We start from the raw sequence: 26,790 nt of genomic DNA, 5'->3' as shown, positions 1-26,790 counted from the left end.
CCAGGTTTTCCCCCCTTCCCAGGGTGATCCCGCGGCTCCATCCCGCGCTGGAGCTCGGATTTAATGATCCCAAAGGTGTTTTCCACCCTCAACAATTCCACGGTTCTGTGACCCCTTGGCTGCTCCGTGCGGGGAGGGGAAATCCTGGGAACCATTCCTGCGGAGATCAATCCACGCTTTTCCTCCTGCTCCATCCAGCGGCTCGGCCGGGAAAAACCGCCGGGAAAAACGGCGGCACCCAGCGGCAGCATCCCTAAATCCCCAAATTCCGGAAAAACTCCTGCTCCCGTGGAGTCAAACCCTCTTCCCAAACTTTGGGAATTCCCAAGCTTTGGGGACGGATCTGGCACATCCACGCCATCCCAATTTTTTTTTCTAAAGCTCCCAGAGCACGAGGGATGCTCCAGAAGGAAAAGTCATGGATTTGCTTCCCTCCTGGTGGAGCTTTGCCTCAGGCACTGGAGCTCGGGGCTCTCCCAGGAGCGTCTGCCAGGGATGTGGGACCTGGAGCCAGGTGAGGGTCCCGGGGAATGTGGGAAATACATGACAGGGAATATGGGAACACACCTTGGAGAGTGACAGAGAATGTGGGAACACACCTTGGAGAGTGACAGGAAATATGGGAACACACCTTGGAGAGTGACAGGGAATGTGGGAATTACACCTGGAGAGTGACAGGGAATGTGGGAATTACACCTGAAGAGTGACAGGGAATGTGAGAACACACCTGGAAGGGCAAAGTGAATATCGGGACCCACCTGAAGGGGAAGGCCTGGATGCTGCACTCAGTGACAAGGTGGGGATCGGGCCCATCTTGGACTCGGTGATCCCAAAGATTCCAAGATTACCTCAGCGATTCCGAGGTTAGCGGCGCGGCTCTGGCGGCTCCTCCGCCTTCCGGGGGGGCTCCACAGCAGCACCGAAGCGCACGCTGACCCCGCTCCGGCCCCGGAATTAGGGGGAAAACGGGGGAAATGGCGAGGCCGCCCCTTCCCCTTCGCCGGCCCCCTCACGGCTCCCTCAGAGCGAAGCCCCGCCCCCTTCACCCTCACGACCGTTACTGAGCGCGCGCCGCCGTTCAAACCCGCCTCGGGGGCGGGCGCGCCGCGCGCTGATTGGCTGGAAGGCGCGGAGGGGGCGTGGCCCCGGGGATGGCGGGCTCGCTGTCTGCGCCGCGCGGAGCCATGGCCATGGCTGCCTGCAGCCCCAGCCCGGCCGCCACCGCCGCCGCCTTCCTCTCGCCGATCCTGCGGGCCCCCGGCAGCACCGGCACCCCCGTGTTCGCTGAGTGCCCCGACAACGACGATGAGCGCGAGAGGCGCCAGCGCCGCCGCTCCAGGGCTGTGGACTCGTCGCTGCAGGGCCTCGGTTCCCCATCGCTCAGGTAGGGCCGGTCCCGCGATGCCTGGGCCGAGGAGGGGGAATGCGGGGCTGAGGGGAGAGCCCGGGCACCGATCCCGCGGGGCTGAGGGGAGAGCCCGGGCACCGACCCCGCTGTGTCCCGGCTGAGGGATGTCCCGGTTACCGACCCCGCTGTGTCCCGGCTGAGGGGTGTCCCGGTACTGACCCCGCTGTGTCCCGGCTGCGGAGAGCCCCGGTTACCGACCCCGCTGTGTCCCGCAGGACCGAGAGCTGGCAGCCGCCGCTGCCCCAATGGACCAACGCGCAGATCTCGGAGCACTACAGCACCTGCATCAAGCTCTCCACCGAGAACGTGAGTCAGGGCCGCCACCTTCGGGCCCTGCGGGGTTTAAAACCCCTCAGCAGCGGGGTTTGGCAGGTTAAAGGACCACAAAGGGGTGTCCTGTCCCAGCTGGGCCATGGGCGCTGTGCACACACTTCTGGAATATCTCTGGGCAATCCCAGGAAAAAGTTCCTGTGGGAATTTTTCCTGCCCGTTCCTCTCGTCCCATGCTGGGCCCCAGGGGTGTCCCTGGCCAGGGGAAGGGTCCCAGCTTTTTCTTCTGGGGCTTTCTTACAGAAAATCACCACCAAGAACGCCTTTGGCTGCACCTGATCGATTACATGACCGACATCCTGAAGCAGAAGAACTCGGAGCTCACCAACTTCCAGGTCAGAGGGGTCCCTGCTGCTGCTTCATTTCTGTGGGATCAGGTCCTTTTCTGACCCAGAGATGGGGCAGCTGAGAGTGTTTCAAGAACTTGTGCTCCATTTCACTCTCACATGAAGGGTGAGACAATCAGATGTAATAATTCACGTTTATCACAAGCAGAAGCCAATGGTGCTGTTGAGGCGGTCATCGCTTATCTTTCGTTCTCCTGGTCTCCTTGGTCACAGCTTGGAGAGAGCTCCTTATCATCTTCTTCTTGCTTCTCAGCTTCTTCTCACTCCTTTTATTAAAATTCATTTCTTTGGTGTCTGCTGCGAGATGTGACTAGAATAAGCATAGCAGGCCTCTACTTAGAAATAAAGAAGACAAAACTGTATGTAACTAGCACACAACTATATATATGTAAAAGAAACACCAGAAAGAATGAGAACGTTCTAAAAACATTTCTTTGTTTTTTCACTAAATTTCTAATACATCTATGTTTCAGATTACTAACTTTGGGTCTATCACTACTTTTTATATAATTAATTCTCAGTTATTAAGGAGCGAGGATTCTTGTTTGTGCTATAGGCTGCTCTTGGAAACACAGCTGAGGAAGATTTTTCTTTACTTCTCTCTTTTTATTTTTTTTAATTTTATTTCTTATTGTCCCTTTTACTCAGCTTTAGGACGATCAGCATTTGTAAGGTTTTAATCATGCAAGAAAAAGGGTTAAAAATTTTAGTGGGGGTTTCTGTGTCCAGCTGGAATTCCCTGTCCCAGGTTGGGGTTTCCTGTCCCAGGCTGGGGTTTCCCTGTCCCAGGTGGGAATTCCCTATCCCAGGTTGGGATTTCCCTGGTCCCAGCTGGGAATTCCGTATCCCAGGTTGGGGTTTCCCTGTCCCCGGTTGGGGTTTCCCTGTCCCAGCTGGGAATTCCCTGTCCCAGCTGGGATTTCCTGTCCCAGCTGGGAATTCCTGTCCCAGGCTGGGGTTTTCCCTGTCCCAACTGGGAATTCCCTGTCCCCACAGGTGGCAGCTGGGACTTGACGCCAGCGCCAAGATCTACGCCATGCGCGTGGATTCCGTGCACACCGACACCTTCAGGGTCCTGGGCCACCTGGGCAAGGAGCCGCCCCCTGCCCGGGACACAGACAGCCCCCAGGAAGGTGGGAATTCCCTCTTTTCCTCCCCAAAATCCCCGGGGATTCCCTCGTTTCCCAGCCGGGATCGGGGGGAGCCTCGGCGCTCCTCGGGAGCTCTGAAGAGTTTGGGGTTCGTTGGATTAATTGGGTTTTCCAAGGGTTGGGAGGTCCCAGATGGGTTCTCCTGGAATGCTGGAGCAGGGAGGGCTGGGAGGAGGAGCTGGATCTGTCTCTCAGTGATTTCAGGCTGCACTTTGGGGTCCATAAAAAGCCAGCAGAACATTGCTGGTGCCCACACATCCTGAGGGATTCCAATGCCCGCTGCAGTTTGCTGTACAAATGCCAGGTTTTCTCCCTCCTTTGGGGTATCCCAGCCCTTCTGAGGTGGGATTTGTCCCTTTTGCCATGCCAGACTCCAGCCCAGCCCCCGAGGCTGCCAGGAAGGCTCAGCCAAAGAAGAAGCAAAGCTGCAAAACCATCGAGCAGAACCTGAGCAACATCAACGTGCCCGAGGGCAGCCAGAGGCTTGAGGTGGGCCTGGGCTGCTGCTCATCCTCCCTGCCCTGCTCCTCATCCTCGCTGCCCTTCTGTCCTGATTTTCCATCCCCTGATTCCCATCTCCATTCCTGATTCCCATTCCCTGGTTCCCAGATCCATTCCTGATTCCCAGATCCATTCCTCAATATCCATCTCCATTCCCAGACTCCCATTCCCCAATTTCTACCTCCATTCCTGAATTCCCCTCTCCATTCCCTAATTCCCCTCTCCACTCCCCCATCCTAATTCCCCTCTCTATTCCCCTGATTCCCCCCTCCATTCCTGGCTTCCCGTTCCCATCCCCATTCCCTGATTCCCCTCTCTATTCCCTAATTCCCATCCACATTCCCTAATTCCCCTCTCCATTCCTGGGTTCCCATTCCCCGATTCCCCTCTCCACTCCCCCATCCTAATTCCCCTCCCCATTCCCTGATTCCCCTCCCCATTCCCTGATTCCCCTCTCCATTCCTGGATCCCCATTCCCTGATTCCCTGATTCCCCCTCCATTCCTGCATTCCCATCCCCATTCCTGGATCCCCATTCCCATTCCCTGATTCCCCCTCCATTCCCTGATTCCCCTCCCCATTCCTGGGTTCCCATTCCCATCCCCATTCCCTAATTCCCCTCTCCATTCCCCGATTCCTGTTTTTCCAGGTGGATCCCCTGTTCCAGCGCGCCGTCGCCTCGTTTGACGAGTGCAGCTCCGCCGGCATTTTCCTGACGGGGCTGCGCTCCCGGGGCTGCCAGAGCCGCCTCCTGTTCCCCTCTGAGCTCGTGCCCCTGCCCTCCTCGGAGAGCCTGGCCCTGCCCAGCTCCCACCCCGTCACCGTGCCGGGTCTGAAAGGTGAATCCCAGCTTTTCCAGCCTTTTCCCAGCCTTTCCTGGCCTCTCCCAGCCCTTTCCCAGCCTTTTCCCTGCTCTTCCTGCCCTTACCCAGCTCCTTCTCCCGTGTGTTTGCTCGCTGCTCGCATCCCCGGGATCTGGAAAACTGATGGAAAACTGGGAGTTTTCCAGGCTGCTGGAAAACTGGGAATGTGGGAGGTTTGAGGTCCTGAGGCAGGTGGGAATTCCAGAGCCAGTTTAGGGATTTCAGAACCAGGTGGGAATCCCTGAATTTAGGATCCTGTGCAGGAATTTTGGAGGTTTGAGGTCCTGAGCCAGATTAGGGATTTCTTGAGCCAGGTTGGGAATTCCAGAGCCAGGTGAGAATTCCAGAGCCAGGTTGGGAATTCCAGAGCCAGATTAGTGATCCCAGAGCCATGTGGGAATTCCTGAATTTCATTCCTGCATTCTCCATTCCCTAATTCCCCCCTCCATTCCCGGATTCCCCTCTCCACTCCCCCCCATCCTAATTTGGGATCCTGTGCAGGAATTTTGGAGGTTTGAGGTCCTGAGCCAGGTTGGGAATTCCTGATCCAGGTGGGAATTCCTGATCCAGGTGGGAGTTCCTGCTGGGATCCCAGGAATTCACCTGCATCCCCCCTCTTGCAGCCCTGCTGGCCCCGTGCCTGGAAAAACGCCGGATCTGCTCCTCCCTGGCCGGATTCCAGTTCACCCAGTGGGATGAGGAGTCCCACAACGAGGTGGGTGGGAATTCCAGAGCCAGGCTGAGAATTCCAGAGCAAGGTTGGGAATCCCTGATCCAGGTGGGAATCCCTGAGCCAGATTCCAGAGCCGGGTGGGAATCCCTGATCCAGGTGGGAATTCCTAACACAGATTCCTGAGCCAGTTTGGAAATTCCAGAGCCACATTAGGGATTCCTGAGCCAGGTTGGGAATTCCTGAGCCAGGTTGGGAATTCCAGAGCAAGGTTGGGAATCCCTGATCCAGGTGGGAATTCCTGAGCCCGATTAGGGATTCCAGAGCCACATTCCTGATCCAGGTTGGGAATTCCCAATCCAGGCAGGATCCCCAATCCAGGTTGGGAATTCCTGATCCAGGTGGGAATTCCTGAGCCAGATTAGGGATTCCAGAGCCAGGTGTGAATTCCTGATCCAGGTGGGAATTCCAGAGCCAGATTAGGGGTTCCTGAGCCACATTCCTGATCCAGGTTGGGAATTCCTAATCCAGGCAGGATCCCCAATCCGGGTTGGGAATTCCAGATCCAGGTGGGATTCCTGATTCAGATTAGGAATTTCCAATCCAGGTGTGAATTTCCAGTCCGGGTTGGGAATTGCTGATCCAGGCAGGATCCCCGATCCAGGTGGGAATTCCCAATCCAGGCTGGGCGCTGGTGTGTTGCAGTCGGTGTCGGCGCTGCTGGAGAAGTTCCGCAGGAGCGAGCACGCCTTCGACCCCAACCTGGACCCCGACAGCGAGGAGGGCGAGGGCTGGGCCCCCTCCCAGCCCGAATTCCTGCCGGAATCCCCGGCCGGCGACGGGAACCACCGGGAATTCCAGCCCAACGGAGACTCCCTGGGCCACAGCCAGAGGTGGGGCTGGAGCCAGGGATGGGAGCTGGGCTGGGTTCCGGGGCAGTTCCCAGTGCCAGGGAGGAAATCCTGGGAATGCTGAGGGAATTCTGAGCAGGGATAACAAATCCCTTGGGAATACCAAGGGAATTCTGAGCAGGGATAACAAATCCCAGGAATCTCAAGGGAATTCCGAGCAGGGATAACAAACATCGGAAATTCTGAGCAGGGATAACAAATCCCTTGGGAATGCCGAGGGAATTCTGAACTGGGATAACAAATCCCTTGGGAATTCTGAGCAGGGATAACAAATCCCTTGGGAATGCTGAGGGAATTCTGAGCAGGGATAACAAACATCAGAAATTCTGAGCGGGGATAACAAACCCCAGGAATGCCGATGGAATTCTGAGCTGCTGCCAATCCTTCTCCTTGTTTTTCCAGGAGCGCTGGAGCTGACCTGGGAGAGGGGAGCATCGGCACCATGAGCCTGCACGTGTCCCTGAATCCCGGGGAATATTCCTACTTCAGCCCCCGCGTGCTCTCCATGTGGGCCGGCCCCGAGCACTGGAGATTCCGGCCCCGGCAGCCCCGTGAGTGCCCGGGGCAGGGAGACCTGGAATTCTGGGCTGGAATCCTGGAATTCTGGGCTGGGAAGGGCTCAGTTCTGGAATTCCAGACTGGGAAGGGCTCAATCCTGGAATTCTGACTGGGAAAGGCTCAGTTCTGGAATTCCAGACTGGGAAGGGCTCAATCCTGGAATTCCAAGCTTTTTCCTTTCCCCCTTTTCCCTGGTGTCCCTCAGCAGCCCCAGGCCTGGAGAAGGATTCCCGGCAGAGGATTCCCAGGAAGGTTTTCGAGCTGGATTTCCAGGAGGACATCGACTTCCAGGCCCATTTCCAGAAGACCAAGGTGCCCCCAGAGCCCTTTTCCCACGGAATTCCCGGGATTTGGGCAGCTCCAGCTGCGTGTCCTGGGGGACACCTCCCACCCTGCCCCTTCCCAGACAAAACACTCCCCGTTTTTCCATGGAAAACTGGTGGAGCTTCCCGTTTTTCCATGGAGCTGTCCTGTCCCATTCCCAGGCATCCACAACTTTGGCCAAATCCATCCTGGAGAGCCAGAACAGCCGGAGCACCACGCTCCCTGCAGACTTCAACTACGACCCCAAGAGCCTGGGGCAGCTCTTCCTCAAGCCCCACATCAAGGTGAGAATTCCCAAAAAGAATTCCAGGGAATCGTCCTGGGGAGCCGTTCCAGGGAACCGTCCTGCGGAATCACCCCAAGGTGTCATTGCAGGGAATCATCCTGGGAATTATCCCAGGCAAATCATCTCAGGGAATCATTCCCAACACCAAACCCGTCCTCACCAAACCCTGGGAATGTTCTGGATGTTCTGCTCTCACCACAAACCCTCCTGAAAAGGCAAAAAGGGGGATGAAGGGCCAAGGCAGGCCCAGGCTTTTCCCAGGAATGTGTTGGAATGTTTTCCCCCAGCTCAGCCCAAGCTTGGATCCAGAGGGAGCCTTGGACAGCGAGGTTGGGATTGAGGATTACGACTACAACAACCCCAACGACACCTCCAACTTCTGCCCCGCCCTGCAGGTACAGCCTGGGACTGGGAATTCCTGCTGGGATAGAATCCATGGCCAGGCAGTTCCTGAGGGGAGGAATGGGAGCTGCGGGGCCCTCCTGGCGTCCAGCCTGGCCTGGACATTCCCAGGAGTGGGAAAACTTTGGGATTTCTGCTCCCTGCAGCTCCCTTGGCTTCAGCTTTGGCCCCGTTCCATGGGGATGAACCCAAATCCCACGGGGTAAACCCCAATCCCATGGGGGTAAACCAAATTCCATTGGATAAACCTCAATCCCGTTGGAATAACCCCAATCCCAAAGGGATAAACCCCAATTCCAAGGGGATAAACCCCAATCCCATGGGAATAAACCCAATCCTGTGGGGATAAACCCAATCCTGTGGGGATAAACCCCAATCCCATGGGAATAAACCAAATCCCGTGGGGATAAACCAAATCCTGTGGGGATAAACCCCAATCCCATGGGAATAAACCCAATCCCGTGGGGATAAACCCAATCCTGTGGGGATAAACCCCAATCCCCTGGGGATAAACCCAATTCCATGAGGATAAACCCAATTCCAAGGGGATAAATCCCAATCCCATGGGGATAAATCCCCATCCCAAGGGGATAAACCCCAATCCCATGGAGAAAAACCCAGTTCCATGGGATAAACCCAATCCCATGGGGATAAACCTAATCCCCTGGGGTAAACGCCAATCCCAAGGGAATAAATCCAATTCCATGGGGATAAACCCCAATTCCATGGGGTAAACCCCAATTCCATGTGGGGATAACCCCAATCCCCCGGGGAAGCCGGGCAGGAATTCCCACCCTCTGGAGCGGCTCCTGCTGCCTCTGGCTCCCCCCAGGTGACTCTGGTGTCCCCCTGTGTCCCCTGGCAGGTTCCTGACAGCGATGACGATCCCGATCCCGCAGAATTCCTGGGCCAGGCGGGGCCGCTCCCGGCTCATCCCGAGGCTCCGGAGCACCCCGGGATCAACGGCGGCAACGGCCCCGGCTGCGGGGAGCTGGAGCTGATTGCCGAGCCCCCCAAGGTCACTGGGAATGACAGGAGGGACTGGGAGCACTGGGCTGGGAATTCCTCCTGGCATTGGAAGCTTCTCCCTGGGACTGGGAATTCCTCCCTGGGCTGGGCTGGAGCAAAAACCTCTCAGCACCTCCAGGGTTAAAAATCCCATGGGGATAAACCCAATTCCATGGGGATAAACCCTGATCCAATGAGGATAAACCCCAATCCAATGGGATAAACCCCCGTGGTTGCAGGGATTGCCAAGATTGGCATTCCCAGAGGAACAATTCCCAGAGGAACAATTCCCAGATTAAACACTGGGATTGGCGTTCCCAGAGGAACAATTCCCAGGTTAAACACTGGGATTGGCATTCCCAGAGGAACAATTCCCAGATTAAACACTGGGATTGGCGTTCCCAGAGGAACAATTCCCAGGTTAAACACTGGGATTGGCAGCAAGGCCACGCTCGCTGTTATTCCCGTGGAAAATCAGGAATTTTGAGCATTGTGGCTGTGATCCCAATGATGATCCCGATGATGATCCCAGATAATCCCAGATTTCCCCCTCAGGTCCACAAGATCCCCATCCAGTACGCCAGGACAGCCAAGAGGATGGACATGAGGAGGCTCAAGAGGAACATGTGGGAGCTGCTGACGGAGCAGGGAGAGGTCAGGAAGGGAAATTCCTGCTGGGAATTCTGCAGGGGTTCCTTCCCAGTTCCTGGGATCAGCCCCAGTTCCATGGATAAACCCCAATCCCATGGGATAAACCCCAATTCCATGGTATGAACCCCAATCCCATGGGATAAACTCCAATCCCATGGGATAAACCCCAATTCCATGGGGATAAACCCCAATTCCATGGTATGAACCCCAATCCCATGGGATAAACTCCAATCCCATGGGATAAACCCCAATTCCATGGGGATAAACCCCAATCCCATGGTGTGAACCCCAATTCCATGGGATAAACCCCAATTCCATGGTGTGAACCCCAATTCCATGGGATAAACTCCAATCCCATGGTGTGAACCCCAATCCTATGGGATAAACTCCAATTCCATGGGATAAACCCCAATCCCGTGGGATAAATCCCAGTTCTATGGATAAACCCCAATCCCATGGGATAAACCCCAATCCCATGGTGTGAACCCAAATCCCATGGGATAAACCCCAATTCCATGGGATAAACCCCAATCCTATGGTGTGAACCCAAATCCCATGGGATAAACCCCAATTCCATGGGATAAACCCCAATTCCATGGGATCAGCCCCAAGTTTCCCATTGGCCAGCGCGGGCTGAGATTCCCAGGGGTTTTCCTTGGAATCTGGGGCTCTGCATTCCTGGATTTCCCCAGCAGGAGGAGGAGGCCGGGGAAGGGACGGACGCGAAGGTGGCCGGGGAGAAAAGCCTGAGTGACCTCATCAAGGACCTGCGGCACAGGTCGGGAATGATGGGAATAACGGGAATAATGGGAAAATGGGAATGGGAATAACGGGAAGAATGGGAAAATCCCACATGGGAATGGGAATAATGGGAATGGGAGAATCCCACATGGGAATAATGGGAATAACGGGAAGAATGGGAAAATCCCACATGGGAATAATGGGAATAGGACAGGGAAAATCCCAAATGGGAATGGGAAAATCCCAAATGGGAATGGGAATAACGGCAATGGGAAAATCCCACATGGGAATAATGGGAATAATGGGAATGGGAAAATCCCACATGGGAATAATGGGAATGGGACAGGGAAAATCCCAAATGGGAATGGGAATAATGGGAATGGGGAAATCCTGAATGGGAATATGGGAATGAGAATAGGAAAATCCCAAATGGGAATGGGACAAGGAAAATCCCAAATGGGAATGGGAATAATAGGAATGAGAATAGGAAAATCCTGAATGGGAATGGGAGAGGGAAAATCCCAAATGGGAATGGGAATAATGGGAATGAGAATAGGAAAATCCAGGATGGGAATAATGGGAATGGGACAGAGAAAATCCCAAATGGGAATGGAATAATGGCAATGGGAATGGGACAATCCTGAATGGGGATGGGAATAATGGCAATGGGAATGGGAAAATCCCACATGGGAATGGGAGTGGGAAAATCCTTCATGGGAATGGGAATGGGACAGGGAAAATCCCTCTGGATGTTGGGATGGGAATGGGACAGGAAAAATCCCAAATGTGGATGGGGCTGGGAGCAGGACAGGGCAAACCCCTGAGGGTGTTCCAGGGAAGGGCCCAGTCCCTGCTCTGCTCTGGCATTCCAGGCTCTGATCCCGATCCTGCTTTTCCGCAGGCTCCCTCCCACCATGGCCACGGAGCTGTCGGTGCCCTTGGCCTTCGTGTCCCTGCTGCACCTGGCCAACGAGAAGGTGAGGGCAGGGAGAGATTCCCACCCACCCCGGGGATTCCAGGGAATGCAGCTTGTCCCACCCACCCCGGGGATTCCAGGGAATGCAGTTTGTCCCATCCATCCCGGGTTTTCCATGGAATGCAGTTTGTCCCACCCATCCCAGGTTTTCCAGGGAATGCAGCTTGTCCCACCCATCCCGGGTTTTCCATGGAATGCAGTTTGTCCCATCCATCCCGGGTTTTCCATGGAATGCAGCTTGTCCCACCCACCCCAGGTTTTCCATGGAATGCAGCTCATTCCCAGTTTTGCCGGGGAATGGGAATGTTCCCAGCTCGTGCAGGGTTTGTCCCTCAGAGCCATCCCGAGCATTCTGGACTCTGGATAATGGAACAGAATCCAAAAATCCCAGATTTCCTGAGGCTGGAAAAGCTCTCCAAGGTCACAACGTGCCCAATCCCCACCGGGATTCCTTCCACAGCCAGGAATTCCTGCAGGGATGGAGACTCCAACCCATGAGGGAATTCCTGCTCTGTCCCCATTCCCTGGAAAAGCCCCTGGGCAGGGCAGGGCAGGAGGGGCTGGGGTTGTTCCCAAGCCTCATCCCAGGGGATTTCATTCCAAAGCTTTTCCTTCCCAGAACCTGAAGCTGGAGAGCACCGAGGGGCTGTCGGATATCCTGGTGAGAGGGGGGGACTGACCCTGGAGCCGCCGCAGATCCAGCAGGGAATGCTGAGAAATCCCAGAATCCCAAACCCCTGGCAAGGTTGGGATTCAGGGATGTCCTGGCTGGACAGGTCCCACCAGGATCCAGCAGCTTTTCCCTGGGATTGGAAATTCCTGCACTTCACTGTGAACCCAGGCTGCTCCGTGTCCCAACATTTCCTCTGCGTGTCCCAAAATTTCCTCTCCGTATCCCAAAATTTCCTGTCTGTTTGTCCCAAAATTCTGTCTGTCTGTCCCTGTGTCCTTCCCAGTCTGTAATTCCCAGTTTTTGGACTGTTACTCCTGGCCCCCATTCCTCCATTCTGGGATTATTCCCTTTTTTTTACTGTTTTCAAGGATAATAAATTTTGCACACTTTGGAGAGGGGCCTGGAAGGAACAACCCCGGAGTGGGGTGGGGGCTGCAAACGGGGACAAATCCCTGAAAAAATGGGAATGCAGGGATCAGAGCCTGGAGCAGCAGCTGGGAACGGGATCCAGGAGCCGAATTGTGGGAATGGGATCAGTTCTGGGATCTCCTCCTGCTGGGACCCCGGGAATTCCGTTCCTGCTTTTCCTGGGGGTGGAGCTCCCTCGGGAACACCCGGAGCCGCAATTCCCGACCCCCCTCGCCCTTCCCGGGATTTCTCCAGGGATGGGAATTCCAGAGGCTGCTGCTGCTCCGGGGGATGATTTTCCAGGAATTGATGCTCCAGGAATTGCTCTTCCAGGGGTTGATATTCCAGGGATTTGTGCTCCAGGGGGGCTCAGCTGCCCCCGGGACACTGAAACCCGATCTGTTCCTAAAATCCCGTTTATTTATTCCTGAAACCCGAAGCCGTTCCTAAAAATCCCGATTATTCCTGAGACCTGTTCCTAAAATCCCTTTATATATCCCTGAAACCCGAGCCGTTCCTAAAAATCCCGATTATTCCTGAAACCTGTTCCTAAAATCCCTTTATTTATCCCTGAAACCCGATCTGTTCCTAAAAATCCCGTTTATTCCTGAACCCCGAGCTCTTCCTTAAAACCCTTTATTTATCCCTGGAATCCCTTCCATCCCAGCGCCGACAGAAGTCGGAAGGCTGGACCGGGAGCGAGGGGAAACTGAGGCAGGGCCCCCTTCCCTTCCCTTCCCTTCCCGCAGCTCCGGGCATCCCAACCCGGACAAGACCGGGAATAAAACCCCGAGCGGGGCTTTTCGCTGGTTTGTTTCCCCCATTCTCGGGTTTTTCACCCATCCCCCGGGTTTATCGCGGGTTAGGGGGGGTCCGGGGGCTCCTTCACCCCCTCCCCACCCGGGATGGAGCCGCTCCCGCCTTCCCCCGCTGCTGCTTTCGCGGCTTTTTGGCCCAAAATGAGTCACCGGGGGATTTTTCTTCTTTTTCTCTCATTTTTCGGGACTCCCGAAGCGGGGGGGGATTCTCGGGGGGCTGAGCCCGGTTTGTCAGGATTGGGACGGGGATTGGCGATCCCGGGACAAGGGACAGGGGCATCATCCCGGGAACGCCGGGGACCCTCGGGAAGGGAGCGGGGCCGCGATCCCGGCGCGTCCCGCCCTGTCCCCGCCCTCGGGGCGGCTCCTCCGCGCTCCGGGGCCGGGAAACTCCGGCCCAGTCATTCGGGGCGCGGGGGGAGAAGCCCCAAAAGCGCGTCCGTTCCGGTAAGGAAAGAGTCAATGGCCGCGGCTCGCACACGCCACTTCCCCGAGCGGGGCTGACTCATCCCGGGCTCGGTCCCGCTCCGCGACACCCGCGCTCCGCTCCGGCCGCCCCGGAGCATCGCCCGAGCCTCCGCCGGTGAGTCCGGGGGTCGCGGGGGGCTGGGGGGGTCCCGGGCGTCGCCCCGAGCCGCGCGTCCCCCGGGACACCGAACAACGAGCGGGACCGGCCGGACCCCCGGGACGCCGAACAACGCACCGGGAGCCCCGAGCGCGGGGGGGTCCCCGAGCCGCGGCCGCCCCCGGGGGTCCCCGGGCCCTGCGCAGCCCCCCGGGATGGCGGGGGGGGTTCGGCCGGAGCGGCGGCGCGGGATGGGGAAGGGAGGGGAGCGGGGATGACTTCAGCCCATTACTCAGCCGCCGTCACGGCCTGGCAGCGCTCCCGCGCTATTCCGGGCCGTGACGCTCCAGCCCCGCCGCTTTGGGCCTAAACCGGCGGGGTTTGGGTGATCCGGGGAGGAGCGGCCCCGGGAATGAGGAGCGCGGCGGGATCCGGGAGGAGTTCGGGAAGCGCCGCCGCCGAAGCGCCCGGGATGAGTGCTGTGATAATGATTGGTGTTATCTCATTAAGGGTGTAATTAGAGCCCGGTGCCGCCCCCAGCCCGGTACCGGCGGCTCGGGGGTTACGGGGGTTGTTGGCACCGGCGGGGCTCGCTCAGCCCCGAACCGGCCGCGTTTTGCCCCAAAAGCCGCCGCGGTTTCCTGCGCTCGGAGCGGCGCCGGGAAACGAGGAAATCGCGTCAGCGGTGCCGGGAACCGAACCGGGGCGGCGGGGGCGGGACACGGGGGAGACACCGGCACCCGATAAACACAGATATGTGTGTGTGACACCGGTACCTGATAAACACCTGGGGGGTGTGACACCGGTAACTGCACACACAGGGGGGTGTAGGTGTGTGTGTGTGGGACACCTGTAACTGATAAACCCCTGTGTGCGCGTAACACGTGTACCTGCACACACAGGTGTGTGTGGCACCTACACCCGCTGCACACCTGTACCTGCACACACACACTCACACACGGGCACACGCCCCTGGCCGTGCCCACCTGCACACACCTGGCACCTCTGTGCCCGTGTGAACACACCTGGGCACCCGCGCGTGCCCCGCACTCTCGCACAGACTCGCCCCGCACTCACCTGTGCCCAGGTGCGCTCACCCACAGCCGTGCCGCGCTGCCGCCTCAGGACTACAGCTCCCGGCGTGCCCCTCGCGGGGGGCGGGGACAGGCAGCGCTGCCGACCAATAGGAGAAGGGGCGTGTTGGCTCCGGCCAATGGGCAGCGAAGGGGGCGCGGCGGCCCCGCCCCTCGGTCACGTGGCGCGGGCGCGGCCGGTGAGCGCGAGCGGGACCGGGGGCACCGGAGGGGCTCGGGTGGGACCGGGGGGCACCGGGACCCCCCTCGGGACCCGCCCCGCTCCCTCCCCAGGTTGGCATCGCCGCTTATTCGCCGTTTTCCCGGCGTTTTTCCTCAAAAACACGGGGGGGATTTGGGGGCGGCGAGCCCGGAACGGGGGCGCAGGGGGAGGCACGCAGGGGGGAACCGGAGCAGCCTCGGGCCGGTTCCGGTGCCCGAGGGGCCGCTCCAAATGCTCCCGACTGCCCCGTCATTTTAGGGGAGCAGCAGCAATCTGGGGTCTCACCCTCCCCTGTTTTCCCCTCCAGGTCCCGTCCCGAACCCACGGGCAGCGATTTCCCCCCATGGAGAAGAACCAAGAGGCGCAAGGAGACCCCCGGGACCCCCCCAGTCCCGCCCAGCCCGCCGTGAGTGCGCCCCGCGGGTTTTGGGGGTGCTGAACGCCCCAAAATTCGGGGGAGGGCGGGAGGAGGGCGAGCAGCGCTTTGGCCGCCGGTGGAAGTGAGGACGGGGCAGAGAAATGGGAAATTCCCGGCTTTGGGTGGGGGGCGAGGGGGGCAATGCACCCAAAAATGGGGGGGGAGAAATGATCGGTCCCATAGGAACGGGATCGTTTTTGTAAATATTTTTTATCCTCCTGAGGAAAAGGGGTTTGGATTTTGTGGCGCTGGAGCTTTTCCCTCCCCCCAGCAGCTTTTTATGTCACACACACACACAAAAAAAAAAAAACCAAACCCAAAAAAGAAAAGAAAAAAAAAAGAAAAGAAAAAAAAAGAAAGCTTTGAACTCTTTGAGCCGTTAAAATCCGGTGTCTGTCACAAGCCGTGAAATGAATAGAAAGAACAAAAAAAAGAAAAAAAAAAGAAAAAAAAAAAAGACTGAAAAAAAATAGAAAAGGACGGACTTGGGAGCCGAGCAGCTTCTTTGCCCAAAAATAGCAACAAGTTTTATAACTCCGGAAAATGTAGAACAAACAAACGAGGAACATTTTTAGCTGAGAAAGGCGGCGGCGGCGGCGCGGGGGGGGCCGAATTTCGGAATTTCTGCCCGTCTGTTTTCCTGGAAGCCGCTCCTCGTGTTCGCACCCGCATCCAGCGCTTTGACCAACTTGGCCGCGGGCCCGCCCGGGGCTGCCGGGGAACGGGAACGGGGCTGCCCAAACAGCACCGGGGAACGGGAACGGGGCTCCCCAGGAGACGGCCCCGAGCTTCTCGGGATGCGGGGAACGGGTCCCGAGCTCCCCAAACGGTACCGGGGAACGGGTCCGGAGCTCCTTGGGATGCGAGGAACGGGTCTGGAGCGGCGGGGAACGGGCCCGGAGCTCTCCCGGCTGCGGGGGCAACGGGGCCGCGGCTCCCCCAAATCTCAGCCCCGTGTCCCGCAGGACGCGCCGGGGGCCGGGGATGGCGCCGAGAGGGACAGAGCGGTGGGAGAAGGTGGGGACAAGGACAAGGAGGAGAAGGACGAGGACAAGGAGAAGGAGGAGGAGGAGGCTTTCCTCGTCAGCCTCTACAAGTTCATGAAGGAGCGGCACACGCCCATCGAGAGGATCCCGCACCTCGGCTTCAAGCAGAGTATGGCCCCCCTACCTGGGGACAGGGACAGGGACAGGGGGTGGCCGTGCTCGGGTCCCGCGTCCTCCTGACCCTCAGCATCTCCCCTTGATTGATTCTCCCCTTGATTGATTCCCAGTTAACCTCTGGAAGATCTACAAGGCCGTGGAAAAGCTGGGAGCCTACGAGCTGGTGAGTGGTGGCCGTGGAGCCGGGGGGCACCAGGGTGTCCCTTGGGCATCCGAGTGTCCCTTGGGCACCAGGACGTGTCCCCTGGGTGTCAAGATGTCCCTTGGGCACCCGAGTGTCCCCTGGGTGCCAGGATGTCCCTTGGGCACCAGGACGTGTCCCCTGGGTGCCAGGATGCCCCCCAGGATTCCCGGGCTCACTCTGTCCGTCTGTCCGTCCCTCCCGCCGCAGGTGACGGGCCGCCGGCTTTGGAAGAACGTCTACGACGAGCTCGGGGGCAGCCCCGGCAGCACCAGCGCTGCCACCTGCACCCGCCGCCACTACGAGAGGTGGGGCCGGGCCGGGGCCGGGGCTCTGTCCTGCCTCAGTTTCCCCCGGCGCGGCGCTCACCGCGCTCCCCGCTCGCTCCGCAGGCTCGTCCTTCCCTACGTGCGGCACCTCAAGGGCGAGGAGGACAAACCGCTGCCCCCCAGCAAACCCCGGCGCCAGTACAAGGTCTCCAAGGACGACAAGAGCAAGAGGGCCAGGAAGGAGAAGGGCCGCGAGCAGGTGCGGAACCCGCCCGGGGCCGGGCAGGACAGGGCAGGGAGGGCCGGGCCGGGCAATGAGAGCGGGGCTGGGAGCCCAGAGCCCGGCCCGGGGTGCGGCACCCACGGCCCGACCCCTCCGCTCCTCGCAGGTGGCTCCGGACAAGGCGCGGCCGGAGGGACAGACGGACGCGGAGCGGGGCCGGGGCACAGACGGACGCTCCAGCCCGGCCATCCCGGCCGTGCCGGCCCCCAGCCCCTCGGGGAGGTGCCCCAGCCCCTGCAGGAGCCACAGCGAGACCTACGAGCGCCTCTTCTCCAGCTTCTACTCCAAAGGGAACCACCCCATCATGTCCCCGCTGGCCAAGAAGAAGCTGCTGGCGCAGGTGAGCAAGGCCGAGTCCTTGCCCTGCCCCAAGCGCCACTGTCCCGAGGGCCGCCGGGCACCGAGCGACAGCGGCCCCGAGCCCCCCGGGCCCGCGCCGGCCGAGCAGAGGAGCGCGGAGCCCTGGGCAGCTCCGGAGCGAGCTCCGAGCGAGGCGGGCCCGGCCCGCAGCGCATCCCCGGCGGGCAGGGACAGCCAGGGCTGCCCGCAGGACGCGGCCCCCGCCGTGTTCACCGGCTACTTCCACGCGTACCGCAGCGAGGGCCCGCAGCCCGGCGGCTGCGCCCCGCTCTGGGGCTACTTCTCCCGCCTGAAGGATTTTCTGGAGCCGCCCTCCGCCCTCCCGGCGCGGCCCGAGGAGCCCGAGCAGCCCGCGGAGCTGCGGCCGTGGCAGGGCCGGGCCGCCGCCGTCCAGGCCTGCTGGGTTCCCCCCGGGGCCGCCCTCGGGCCCGCCGCGCCCCGGGCCGGCCGCGAGGAGGAGGAGGAGGAGGGAGATGATGACGATGATGAGGATGAAGAGGAGGACGAGGAGCCCTTGGGCCGCGCCGTGTCCCCCTCGGGCAGGGCCGGGCGGAGCCGCTCGCCGGGCGCTCCCCGAGCGCTGGCCAAGCCCAAGGCCGTGGCGGCCGCCCCGGCGTTCCCCGCGCCGCCTCCGCCGCCGGACGCTTTCACGGGAGCCGCGCTGCGCTTCCCGGGCGGCTTCGGGAGCGCGCAGGGCGTGCCCGCGGCCCCGGCGCTGTCCGTGGGCCCCGTGGTGATCCCGGCCTTCCCCAGCCCTCTGGTGGTGCCCTCCGAGCTGTGCCGCCCGCTGCCCGGTGCCCGCCTGCCCGCGGCCTACGGCAGCTCGGCCCGGCTCTACGCGGCGGCTCCGTGGCACGGGCAGCGCTCCCCACACGTCCCGGCCTTCCCGCACCACGGCCGGCCCTAGCGCTGTGCCGGGGACAGCCAGGGGACAGCGAGGGGATAATCCGGGCCGGGCCGTTCTCATTGCCCAGCTCAGAGCTGGGGGCGCCCCACGGTTCTCTCTGTTTTCTATATATCCACACACAAATCTATAAAAAAGGGAGCAAAAGCGGTGCTGGAGGTGTCTGTTCCCATCCCTGGCCCCCACAGCCGGGTTTGGGTCACTCCGCCAGGGGTGCAAAGGGAACAAACGTGCCCGGCAGAGTTTGGGGTGTCCTGGGCAGGGCTGGGGGGGATCCTCTCCCTGAGCCCAGAGCTGTGGGGCTGAGAACTCCTCTGTGGGCAGGGAAGGAGCAGCTTGCCCACCTCAGCTTTGGGGGAATGGCAGCAATTCCATGGAGCAGCCACGAGTCCAGCTGGGAACAACCCAGCAACAGCTCCGGGTCCTTTGTGCCTCCAGGTCCCTTTTTTCCCTCCAGGTCCTTTGTGCCTCCCAAGTCCTTTTTGCTTTGGGTCCTTTTTGCCTCCAGGTCCCTTTTTTGCCTCTCCAGAATCCTTTCTGCCTCTGGGTCCTTTTTGCCTCGGGGTCCTTTTTTACCCCCAGGTGATTTTTGCCTCTGGGTCCTTTTTGTCTTCAGGTCCTTTTTGCTTCCAGGTCCTTTGTGCCTCCCACGTCCTTTTTGCTTCAGGTCCTGTTTGCCTCCAGGTCCATTTTTGCCTCTCCAGAATCCTTTCTGCCTCCAGGTCCTTTTTCCCTCCAGGTGACTTTTGCCTCCAGGTCCTTTTTGCCCCCAGCAGCTCCACCCGAGCCATTCCAGACCAAGCCAAGGCTGGCCAAGCTCAGATTTTGGGGTGTCTGTGCAGGGCCAGGGGCTGGATTGATGATCCCAGGAGATTCCAGGATTCTCTGATTATTTCAGGGAGCTGCCCCAGTGTGGATCCTTCCATGGATCCTTCCCTGCTCTGTCCCTACATCCTTCAGCACTCACAAAATCCACCCCCAACAAAAACCACCTCAGTCCCAAAGCACAACAAAATTAAAAAAAAAAAAATTTAAAAAAGGAATTTTTTAATTAAACAGCAACAAATCTAGAAAAACATCCCCCCATTCCCACCCTCCAGGGATTCTGGGGGTCCCCACAGCCCCCAGGACAGCGCGGCTGCTGCTGGCCGGCCCCACAAAGTGTCCCAAAGTGTCCCCAGAGTGTCCTGGAGGTGCCAGGCTGGCACAGGGCAGCCTGGGCAGTGCCACAGCCGGGCTCCCACAGCACAGGGGCTCCGTGGTGCTCACTGTGGACAAGGGGACAGGGTCAGTGCCATGGGGACATCCTGGGGACACCCTGGGCTGCAGAGCCCCCACCCTGAGCCTGGCTCAGCCCCCAGCACTGGCACAGCCCAGGCAGGGCAACCACAATGCCCAAAATGGGGCTGCTCCACTGCCAGGGCACCCAAATCCAGCACCCAGACTGGCACAGCTCCATTCCCAGGGCACCCAAATCCAGCACCCAGACTGGCACAGCTCCATTCCCAGGGCACCCAAATCCAGCACCCAGACTGGCACAGCTCCATTCCCAGGGCACCCAGAGCCCCAGGATCCCAAACTGGCACAGCTCCATTCCCAGGGCACCCAAATCCAGCACCCAAACTGGCACAGCTCCATTCCCAGGGCACCCAGAGCCCCAGGATCCCAAACTGGCACAGCTCCATTCCCAGGGCACCCAAATCCAGCACCCAAACTGGCACAGCTCCATTCCCAGGGCACCCAGAGCCCCAGGATCCCAAACTGGCACAGCTCCATTCCCAGAGCACCCAGAGCCCCAGGATCCCAAACTGGCACAGCTCCATTCCCAGGGCACCCAGAGCCCCAGATCCAGCACCCAGACTGGCACAGCTCCACTGCCAGGGCACCCAGACACCCAGGACACCTTGAAACCCAAGAAGGGCCCTGGGTGGGATTTGAGGTCCCTTTAAACCCAAAAAGGGCACTGGGTGGGATTTAGGGTCCCTTTGATCCCCAAAAGGGGCACCGGGTGGGATTTGAGGTCCCTTTAAACCCAAAGGGCACAGGGTGGGATTTGAGGTCCCTTTCACCCCCAAAAGGCACTGGGTGGGATCTGAGGTCCCTTTGATCCCCAAAAGGGCACTGTGGGAGATTTAAGGTCCCTTTCAGCCCCAAAAGGACCCTGGGTGGGATTTGAGGTCCCTTTGAGCCCAAACCATCCCAGGATTCCATGGGATCAAGGGCAGTCAAACCCCAACGGACACAGTGACACAGTGACAACGCCCTGGCTCCTGTCACCCCCTCCTCACCCCCCATCCCTGGCAGGGCCAGGAGCTGCCCAGGTGAGCAAGGAGAGGCGCCCCCCTTACCTGAGGGCCCTGGGGCTGCTCCTCCAGCTGGGGCTGGGCCGTGGCCAGCCCTGCCTGGCCCAGGGTGCCCACGCGGCCGGGCTGTCCCCGCAGTGTCACCGTGATGGTGGCCGGCGCCTTGAGGCCTGCAGAGCACACAGAGACGTTCCTGAGACACAGGGAGGGTGAGGCCACCTCCAAACAGGGCCCAGAGGGACCTCTGGGGGAGCACAGAGCAGGAGGAGCTTTGGGACAAAAGCTCCAGGTACCAGCAGCACCTCCATCCCTCCCTCCGTGTGGGAATCCACAAAATCAGAGGGGTTTGGGAAAGCTGCAAAAGGGAGACTCAGAGACAGCAGAACTGTGATTGGAGCCAAGCACAGCCATGACATTGGTCAGCAGAAAAATTATTTAAACTGTAGAAAAGCACAAATAGAATAATGATCTGTGTATTAATGCTTGTCTGAATAGCTCTCTAAGCTACAAAACTTTATGTAGTGAGATATTAGGAAGGTTAAAGCTTAATAATGGAGCTCTGTGTGTTGAGGCTCACAAGCAGGCATTGTACTCAAAATCAGCAAGCATTGTTTAACCCAAGGAACCTGTGCTTATGGTGACTGGATGGAACCACTGTCAATACAGAATATATACTATACAGATATAAATGCTGTCAATGTGCTTTTGCTTTGTGGGATGGGTCAAGAAGTTTATAAAGAGAGTTGTAACATGAAGTTTTTTGGCCTGCTGCCTGGGATGTGAGCTGCTGGCATCTTCCCATTGTCACAATGAGAGCGATGCTGGAAAATCAACCAGCCCGAGGCGCGTTCGGCAGCAGCCCCGTCCCGTCGGTGCGTGTAAACAACCCCCCGTGTGTGACACCGACCTGCAGCCTGGTTGGAGATGTGGGCCAGCCCTGGCAGGCTGCTGGCCAGCTTGGCCAGCCCCCCGTTGCTCAGCAGCTGCTGGATGGCCGTGGGCTTGCTGCCGGCCGAGGCGCCCAGCGCCAGCGAGGCGGCCACGGGGATGGTGCGAACCACGGAGCCCGAGGAGTCTGTGCTGAGGGCAGCCAGGCTCTGCAGGGCTGCAGGGGCCTTGAGGGCTGAGCCCTGCAGGGAGAGAGGGCAAACTGAGCTCTGCAGGGCTGCAGGGGCCTTGAGGGCTGAGCCCTGCAGGGAGAGAGGGTAAAATGAGCTCTGCAGGGAGAGAGGGGCCTTGAGAGCTGAGCTCTGCAGGGACAGAGGGCAAACTGAGCTCTGCAGGGACAGAGGGCAAACTGAGTTCTGCAGGGGCCTTCAGTGCTGAGCCCTGCAGGAACAGAGGACAAAACTGAGCTCCTGCAGGGCCAGGGAGCAGCCCTGAGCTCTTCAGGCCCGAGCTAAGCTGAGCTCTGCAAGGACAGGGCACAGCTGAGCTCCTGCAGAGCCAGGCCAGGCTGGCATGGCCACTCCTCTCTCCAGCAGAACCTTTGGGGGTCCCACACTTCTCCAGGCAGGGCTGGTCCTGGGGGATTTGTCCCTCCCAGCCTGGAACTCTTTGAGTGGCTCAAAGTGGGACCCTGAGAGTTCCCAGTGTGGCTTTTCCCAAGGGAATGATCACTGATCCCTCCTGGCACTCTGAGTGGCTCAAAGTGGGACCCTGAGAGTTCCCAGAGCGGCTTTTCCCACTGATCCCTCCCTGCACACACACAGCTCCTCACAGAGCCCCTCAGGAGCACCCAGAGCCAGCCCTGGTCTCCCACCCAGAGCCTCCCCTGCCCCGTGGGCTCTCCAGGGGCTCCTCACCTGCACAGGGGAGCCGGTGGCAGTGCTGGGGGCCAGGCTGGAGGCCTTGGTGCCCATGTCCTGCAGGCTGAAGCTCAGCCCCTGGAGCAGGCTGCTGGCAGAGGCTGCTCCTGAAAACCCAGGGAAGGACAGGGTCAGCCTGGGAGGGGGCACCAGCACCGAATTCCGGGGCTGTGCTGGGGCTGCAGAGCTGCTCTTCAACCTGAGGGCACTGGGGGTCTTCCCACAGCTCGGTTATGGGATCAGGGAATGTCCTGAGTGGGAAGGGACCCACTGGGATCATCCAACCCAGCTCTGGGGGCCTGCACAGGCACTCCAAAATCCACCCTGAGAGCCTGCAGAGACACCCCAAAATCCACCCTGGGCATCCCTGGGACCCTGCACAGACACCCCAAAATCCAAAGGCTCCTGGAGCTCTGGCAGCCTCAGGGCTGTGCCCATTCCCTGGGCGGTGCCCAGCACCCTCTGGGGACAGACCCCTTCCCAAACCCCCTCCCCTTTGGGTACAGACCCCTTCCCAAACCCCCTCCCCTTTGGGGACAGACCCTTCCCCAAACCCCCTCCCCTTTGGGGACAGACCCCTTCCCAAACCCCCTCCCCTTTGGGTACAGACCCCTTCCCAAACCCCCTCCCCTTTGGGGACAGACCCTTCCCCAAACCCCCTCCCCTTTGGGTACAGACCCGTTCCCAAGCCCCCCGAGGCTCCCCAGCCCCGCTGAGCCCCTCTCCCGTACCGGGCAGCGCGGCGGGCGGGGCGGGCAGGCCGTGCCCTCCGCTGGCCACCAGCCGGCTCTGCAGGGCGTGGAAGGCGCTGGGGGCGGAGCCGCTGCCGCTGCCGGGGAGGCCGGGCTGGGCCGCGCTCAGCGAGGGCTCCGCGCCCGAGCTCAGCCTGGAAGGGAAGGGAAGGGAAGGGAGAGAGCCCGCTGAGGGCCGGCACAGCGCTGGCACTGAGAGCTGGCACTGAGAGCCGGCACAGAGCTGGCACTGAGAGCTGGCACTGAGAGCCGGCACAGAGCTGGCACTGAGAGCCGGCACAGCGCTGGCACTGAGAGCTGGCACTGAGAGCCGGCACAGAGCTGGCACTGAGAGCTGGCACTGAGAGCTGGCACTGAGAGCCGGCACTGACCGCACAGCCGGGGCTGGGAGAAACCCTAAACATCATCAGTTCCAACAGAGGCTTTGGCAGCAGCCAAATCCATGGATTTCCAAAGTGGGAGAGAGCTTGGTGGCTGTGTTCAGCTCCCAGGGTCACCCTGCCCCAAAGGCACCGAGCCTGCAGGGCACTGTCCCTGCCTAAACCCCACTTTTTACTTATTTAAAATTTCAATTTAATAAATATTTTTTAAGTTTTATATATATATTAAAAATTTTTATATATAATATATATATTATATGTACATAAATATATATTATATATATCTATATATATATATAGATATATATAATATATAATTTATATGTAGAATATATATTATATATTATATATTATATATGTATATTATATATATTTTTATATACAAAATAAAATTTATTTACTTGAAACCAGCTCTTCATAATATATATAATATATAACATATCATATATAATATATAACATATAACGTATAATGTATAACGTATAATGTATAACATATAATACATAATATATAACATATATATAATATATAACATATAACGTATAATGTATAATGTATAATGTATAACATGTAATACATAATATATATATTGTAGTATATATCTATATATTATATATATATATATTATAATATATAATATATATATAAAATAAATTTTATTTACGTGAAACCAGACAGAACTTAAAGACAGAACTTCTGCCAAAGCCACCACAAAGAGAGAGAAACAAACCCGAGGATGGGAGAGCACAGCAGCCACAGCCACAGCATCTCCACTCCTGCCACTCCCAGGAGCCCCAGAGCCTCCCCCACGCCAGAAAACTCCACGTGCAGGAGAGAAAGACCCCAAAATTCCCCAATTCCCACTCACTTGGGGGTGGAGAGCAGCCCCGAGAGCTCCTTGGTGCTGGGCACGGCCTGGCCCAGGGGCAGCGGCTTCCCGGACACAACTGCAAAACAAAAGGGACAAAGCTCAGCTCCTGTGCCCACAAACCCTCTGGGATCCCCTTTTCCAGTCCCCAGCCAGCTCCCAGAGCATCTCCTGCCGGAATCCCATACTGGGGGGAGCAAAATCCAGTTAGAACACAGGAAATACGGAATTGCAGAGGCAGGAGGGAAGGAATCGCCTCCCAGAATCCCTGAGGAACCTCAGGCCCTGCCATCAAATGCAAATCTCTCTCCTCAAGGCTCTCTCCACTATTCCCCTCCTGTTCCATGGATGGATTTCTGAGATCTGGGTGATTTTGTAAGGATTTTGTAAGGATTCTTGCTTCAAGACACTTTACAAAATACACAGGGATGCGACAAGCCACGGAATTTGTTCATTTGTTTATTGCAGCACTGGGGGATAGATACAACTGCATTCCTTCCTTGTGCATTCCTCCTGGCAAAGAGGCAACTCTTGTTTGGGTTCATGTTTACTTCTGCAACTCATTTCCTTTCTGTGGAAAGAAGTAAAGTTGGGAAAATTAAAAAAATAAAATTAAAAAGATGGATTGTGGAAAGCAGAACTTTTCAAAGCTGCCAGAAGACGAAGCGAAACCTTCCAGAAGGATGTGGATCTGTGTCCTGTGGCAGGAAGATGGAGCCCAGCAGCTCCTCCTGGGCATTTTCCAGGTGCAGAGGCAGGATGGGATTTGCTGGGATTTGCTGGGATGGGGATCCCAGGGGTGCCTGGCACACTCCAGCCCAGGGGGAGCAGCTCAGCTGGGTGGGGGATCTGGAGGGCACAGAGGGAGCAGCTTCACTGCGATCCCTCAGGCAGCAGCGGGGTCACGGGGAGAGGAACGCGGAGAGAGGGGTCCAGCAGGACCAGCAGCACCAGAACTCAGCTCCCAGTAACACCAGCAGCACCAAAACCCTGCTCCCAGTAACACCAGCAGCACCAGCAGCACCAGAACCCAGCTCCCAGTAACACCAGCAGCACCAGAACCCTGCTCCCAGTAACACCAGCAGGACCTGCAGCACCAGAACCCTTCTCCAAGCAGGACCAGAACCCTGCTCCAAGCAGCACCAGTATCCATCCTGCTCCCAGTAGCTCCCAGCAGCACCAGTATCCATCCTGCCCCTAGCAGCAGCTCCAGGCCTCCAGAGGAAGGTGCCTGACCAGAGGGAGGTGCAGGATCCCCTCCCAGCTCCAGGCTCTTTCTCAGCAGTGTGGAATTCCAAGGCCATGGAAAAATGGTTCCTGCCAAGGTCCCCCCCAGCCACTCGCACCTGGAGTCTCCACCTTTCCCTGCAGCTAAATCCTCCAAAAAGCAGGGCTAGGAGAAAGCAGGGCCCAGGAGACAAAGCAGGGCCCGGGACACAAAGCAGGGCCCAGCACACAAAGCAGGGCCCAGCACACAAAGCAGGGCCCAGCGCACAAAGCAGGGCTAGGAGAAAGCAGGGCCCAGCGCACAAAGCAGGGCCCAGAGCACAAAGCAGGGCCCAGAGCACAAAGCAGGGCCCAGAGCACAAAGCAGGGCCCAGCACACAAAGCAGGGCCCAGAGCACAAAGCAGGGCCCAGCACACAAAGCAGGGCCCAGAGCACAAAGCAGGGCCCAGCACACAAAGCAGGGCCCAGCACACAAAGCAGGGCCCAGCACACAAAGCAGGGCCCAGAGCACAAAGCAGGGCCCGGCACACAAAGCAGGGCCCAGAGCACAAAGCAGGGCCCAGAGCACAAAGCAGGGCCCAGCACACAAAGCAGGGCCCAGAGCACAAAGCAGGGCTCGGGACACAAAGCAGGGCCCAGCACACAAAGCAGGGCCCAGAGCACAAAGCAGGGCCCGGCACACAAAGCAGGGCCCAGAGCACAAAGCAGGGCCCGGCACACAAAGCAGGGCCCAGAGCACAAAGCAGGGCCCGGCACACAAAGCAGGGCCCAGAGCACAAAGCAGGGCCCGGCACACAAAGCAGGGCCCAGAGCACAAAGCAGGGCCCGGCACACAAAGCAGGGCCCAGAGCACAAAGCAGGGCCCAGAGCACAAAGCAGGGCCCGGCACACAAAGCAGGGCCCAGAGCACAAAGCAGGGCCCAGAGCACAAAGCAGGGCCCGGCACACAAAGCAGGGCCCAGCACACAAAGCAGGGCCCGGCACACA

General features: G+C 58.6%; 3 protein-coding genes across 9 annotated transcripts in view; 2 read left to right on the top strand and 1 right to left on the bottom strand.

Annotated features, from left to right (window-relative positions):
* Positions 1-2,010: 2,010 nt before the first annotated feature.
* Positions 2,011-12,148, top strand: NCAPH (non-SMC condensin I complex subunit H). Its single transcript, XM_054289236.1, has 15 exons — positions 2,011-2,082; positions 3,089-3,218; positions 3,607-3,725; positions 4,386-4,575; positions 5,223-5,314; positions 5,975-6,162; positions 6,583-6,731; positions 6,944-7,050; positions 7,224-7,346; positions 7,636-7,743; positions 8,616-8,768; positions 9,314-9,412; positions 10,102-10,187; positions 11,052-11,127; positions 11,746-12,148. The coding sequence occupies exons 1-15, from the start codon at positions 2,026-2,028 to the stop codon at positions 11,803-11,805; spliced, it is 1,737 nt and encodes a 578-aa protein (XP_054145211.1). The 5' UTR covers positions 2,011-2,025; the 3' UTR covers positions 11,806-12,148.
* Positions 12,149-13,395: 1,247 nt separating this feature from the next.
* ARID5A (AT-rich interaction domain 5A) lies at positions 13,396-18,988 on the top strand. Of its 3 annotated transcripts, none has more exons than XM_054289227.1 (8): positions 13,396-13,608; positions 15,194-15,292; positions 16,270-16,459; positions 16,578-16,630; positions 16,859-16,956; positions 17,041-17,176; positions 17,307-18,885; positions 18,922-18,988. In XM_054289227.1, exons 2-7 carry the CDS (start codon positions 15,230-15,232, stop codon positions 18,465-18,467), a joined length of 1,701 nt encoding a protein of 566 aa, XP_054145202.1. In that variant the 5' UTR covers positions 13,396-13,608; positions 15,194-15,229; the 3' UTR covers positions 18,468-18,885; positions 18,922-18,988. The 3 variants fall into 3 exon arrangements, with proteins under 3 accessions (XP_054145202.1, XP_054145204.1, XP_054145203.1); XM_054289229.1 differs by lacking the exon at positions 13,396-13,608 and adding an exon at positions 14,843-14,863; XM_054289228.1 differs by lacking the exon at positions 13,396-13,608 and adding an exon at positions 14,879-14,957.
* Positions 18,989-19,508: 520 nt separating this feature from the next.
* The window catches only part of KANSL3 (KAT8 regulatory NSL complex subunit 3), a 22,003-nt gene continuing 14,721 nt past the window's right edge, over positions 19,509-26,790 (bottom strand). For 2 of the 5 annotated variants that reach the window (XM_054289168.1, XM_054289167.1), the window contains exons 14-19: positions 24,576-24,654; positions 23,307-23,461; positions 22,573-22,682; positions 21,675-21,897; positions 20,813-20,937; positions 19,511-19,732 (exon numbers count right to left, since the gene is read on the bottom strand). In XM_054289168.1, the coding sequence (XP_054145143.1) occupies positions 19,730-19,732; positions 20,813-20,937; positions 21,675-21,897; positions 22,573-22,682; positions 23,307-23,461; positions 24,576-24,654 (695 nt within the window). In that variant the 3' untranslated portion in view covers positions 19,511-19,729. Of the gene's footprint in view, positions 19,733-20,812; positions 20,938-21,674; positions 21,898-22,572; positions 22,683-23,306; positions 23,462-24,575; positions 24,655-26,790 lie in introns of all 5 variants that reach the window. The other 3 variants (XM_054289169.1, XM_054289165.1, XM_054289166.1) reach the window with 3 other exon arrangements.

Source organism: Melozone crissalis, unplaced genomic scaffold (assembly GCF_028551555.1).
Source record: "Melozone crissalis strain CALT ecotype California unplaced genomic scaffold, PUWL_Pcris_2 ptg000064l_1, whole genome shotgun sequence".
NCBI classification, from domain to species: Eukaryota; Metazoa; Chordata; class Aves; order Passeriformes; family Passerellidae; genus Melozone; species Melozone crissalis.
This window is presented reverse-complemented; position numbering and strand designations above follow the sequence as displayed.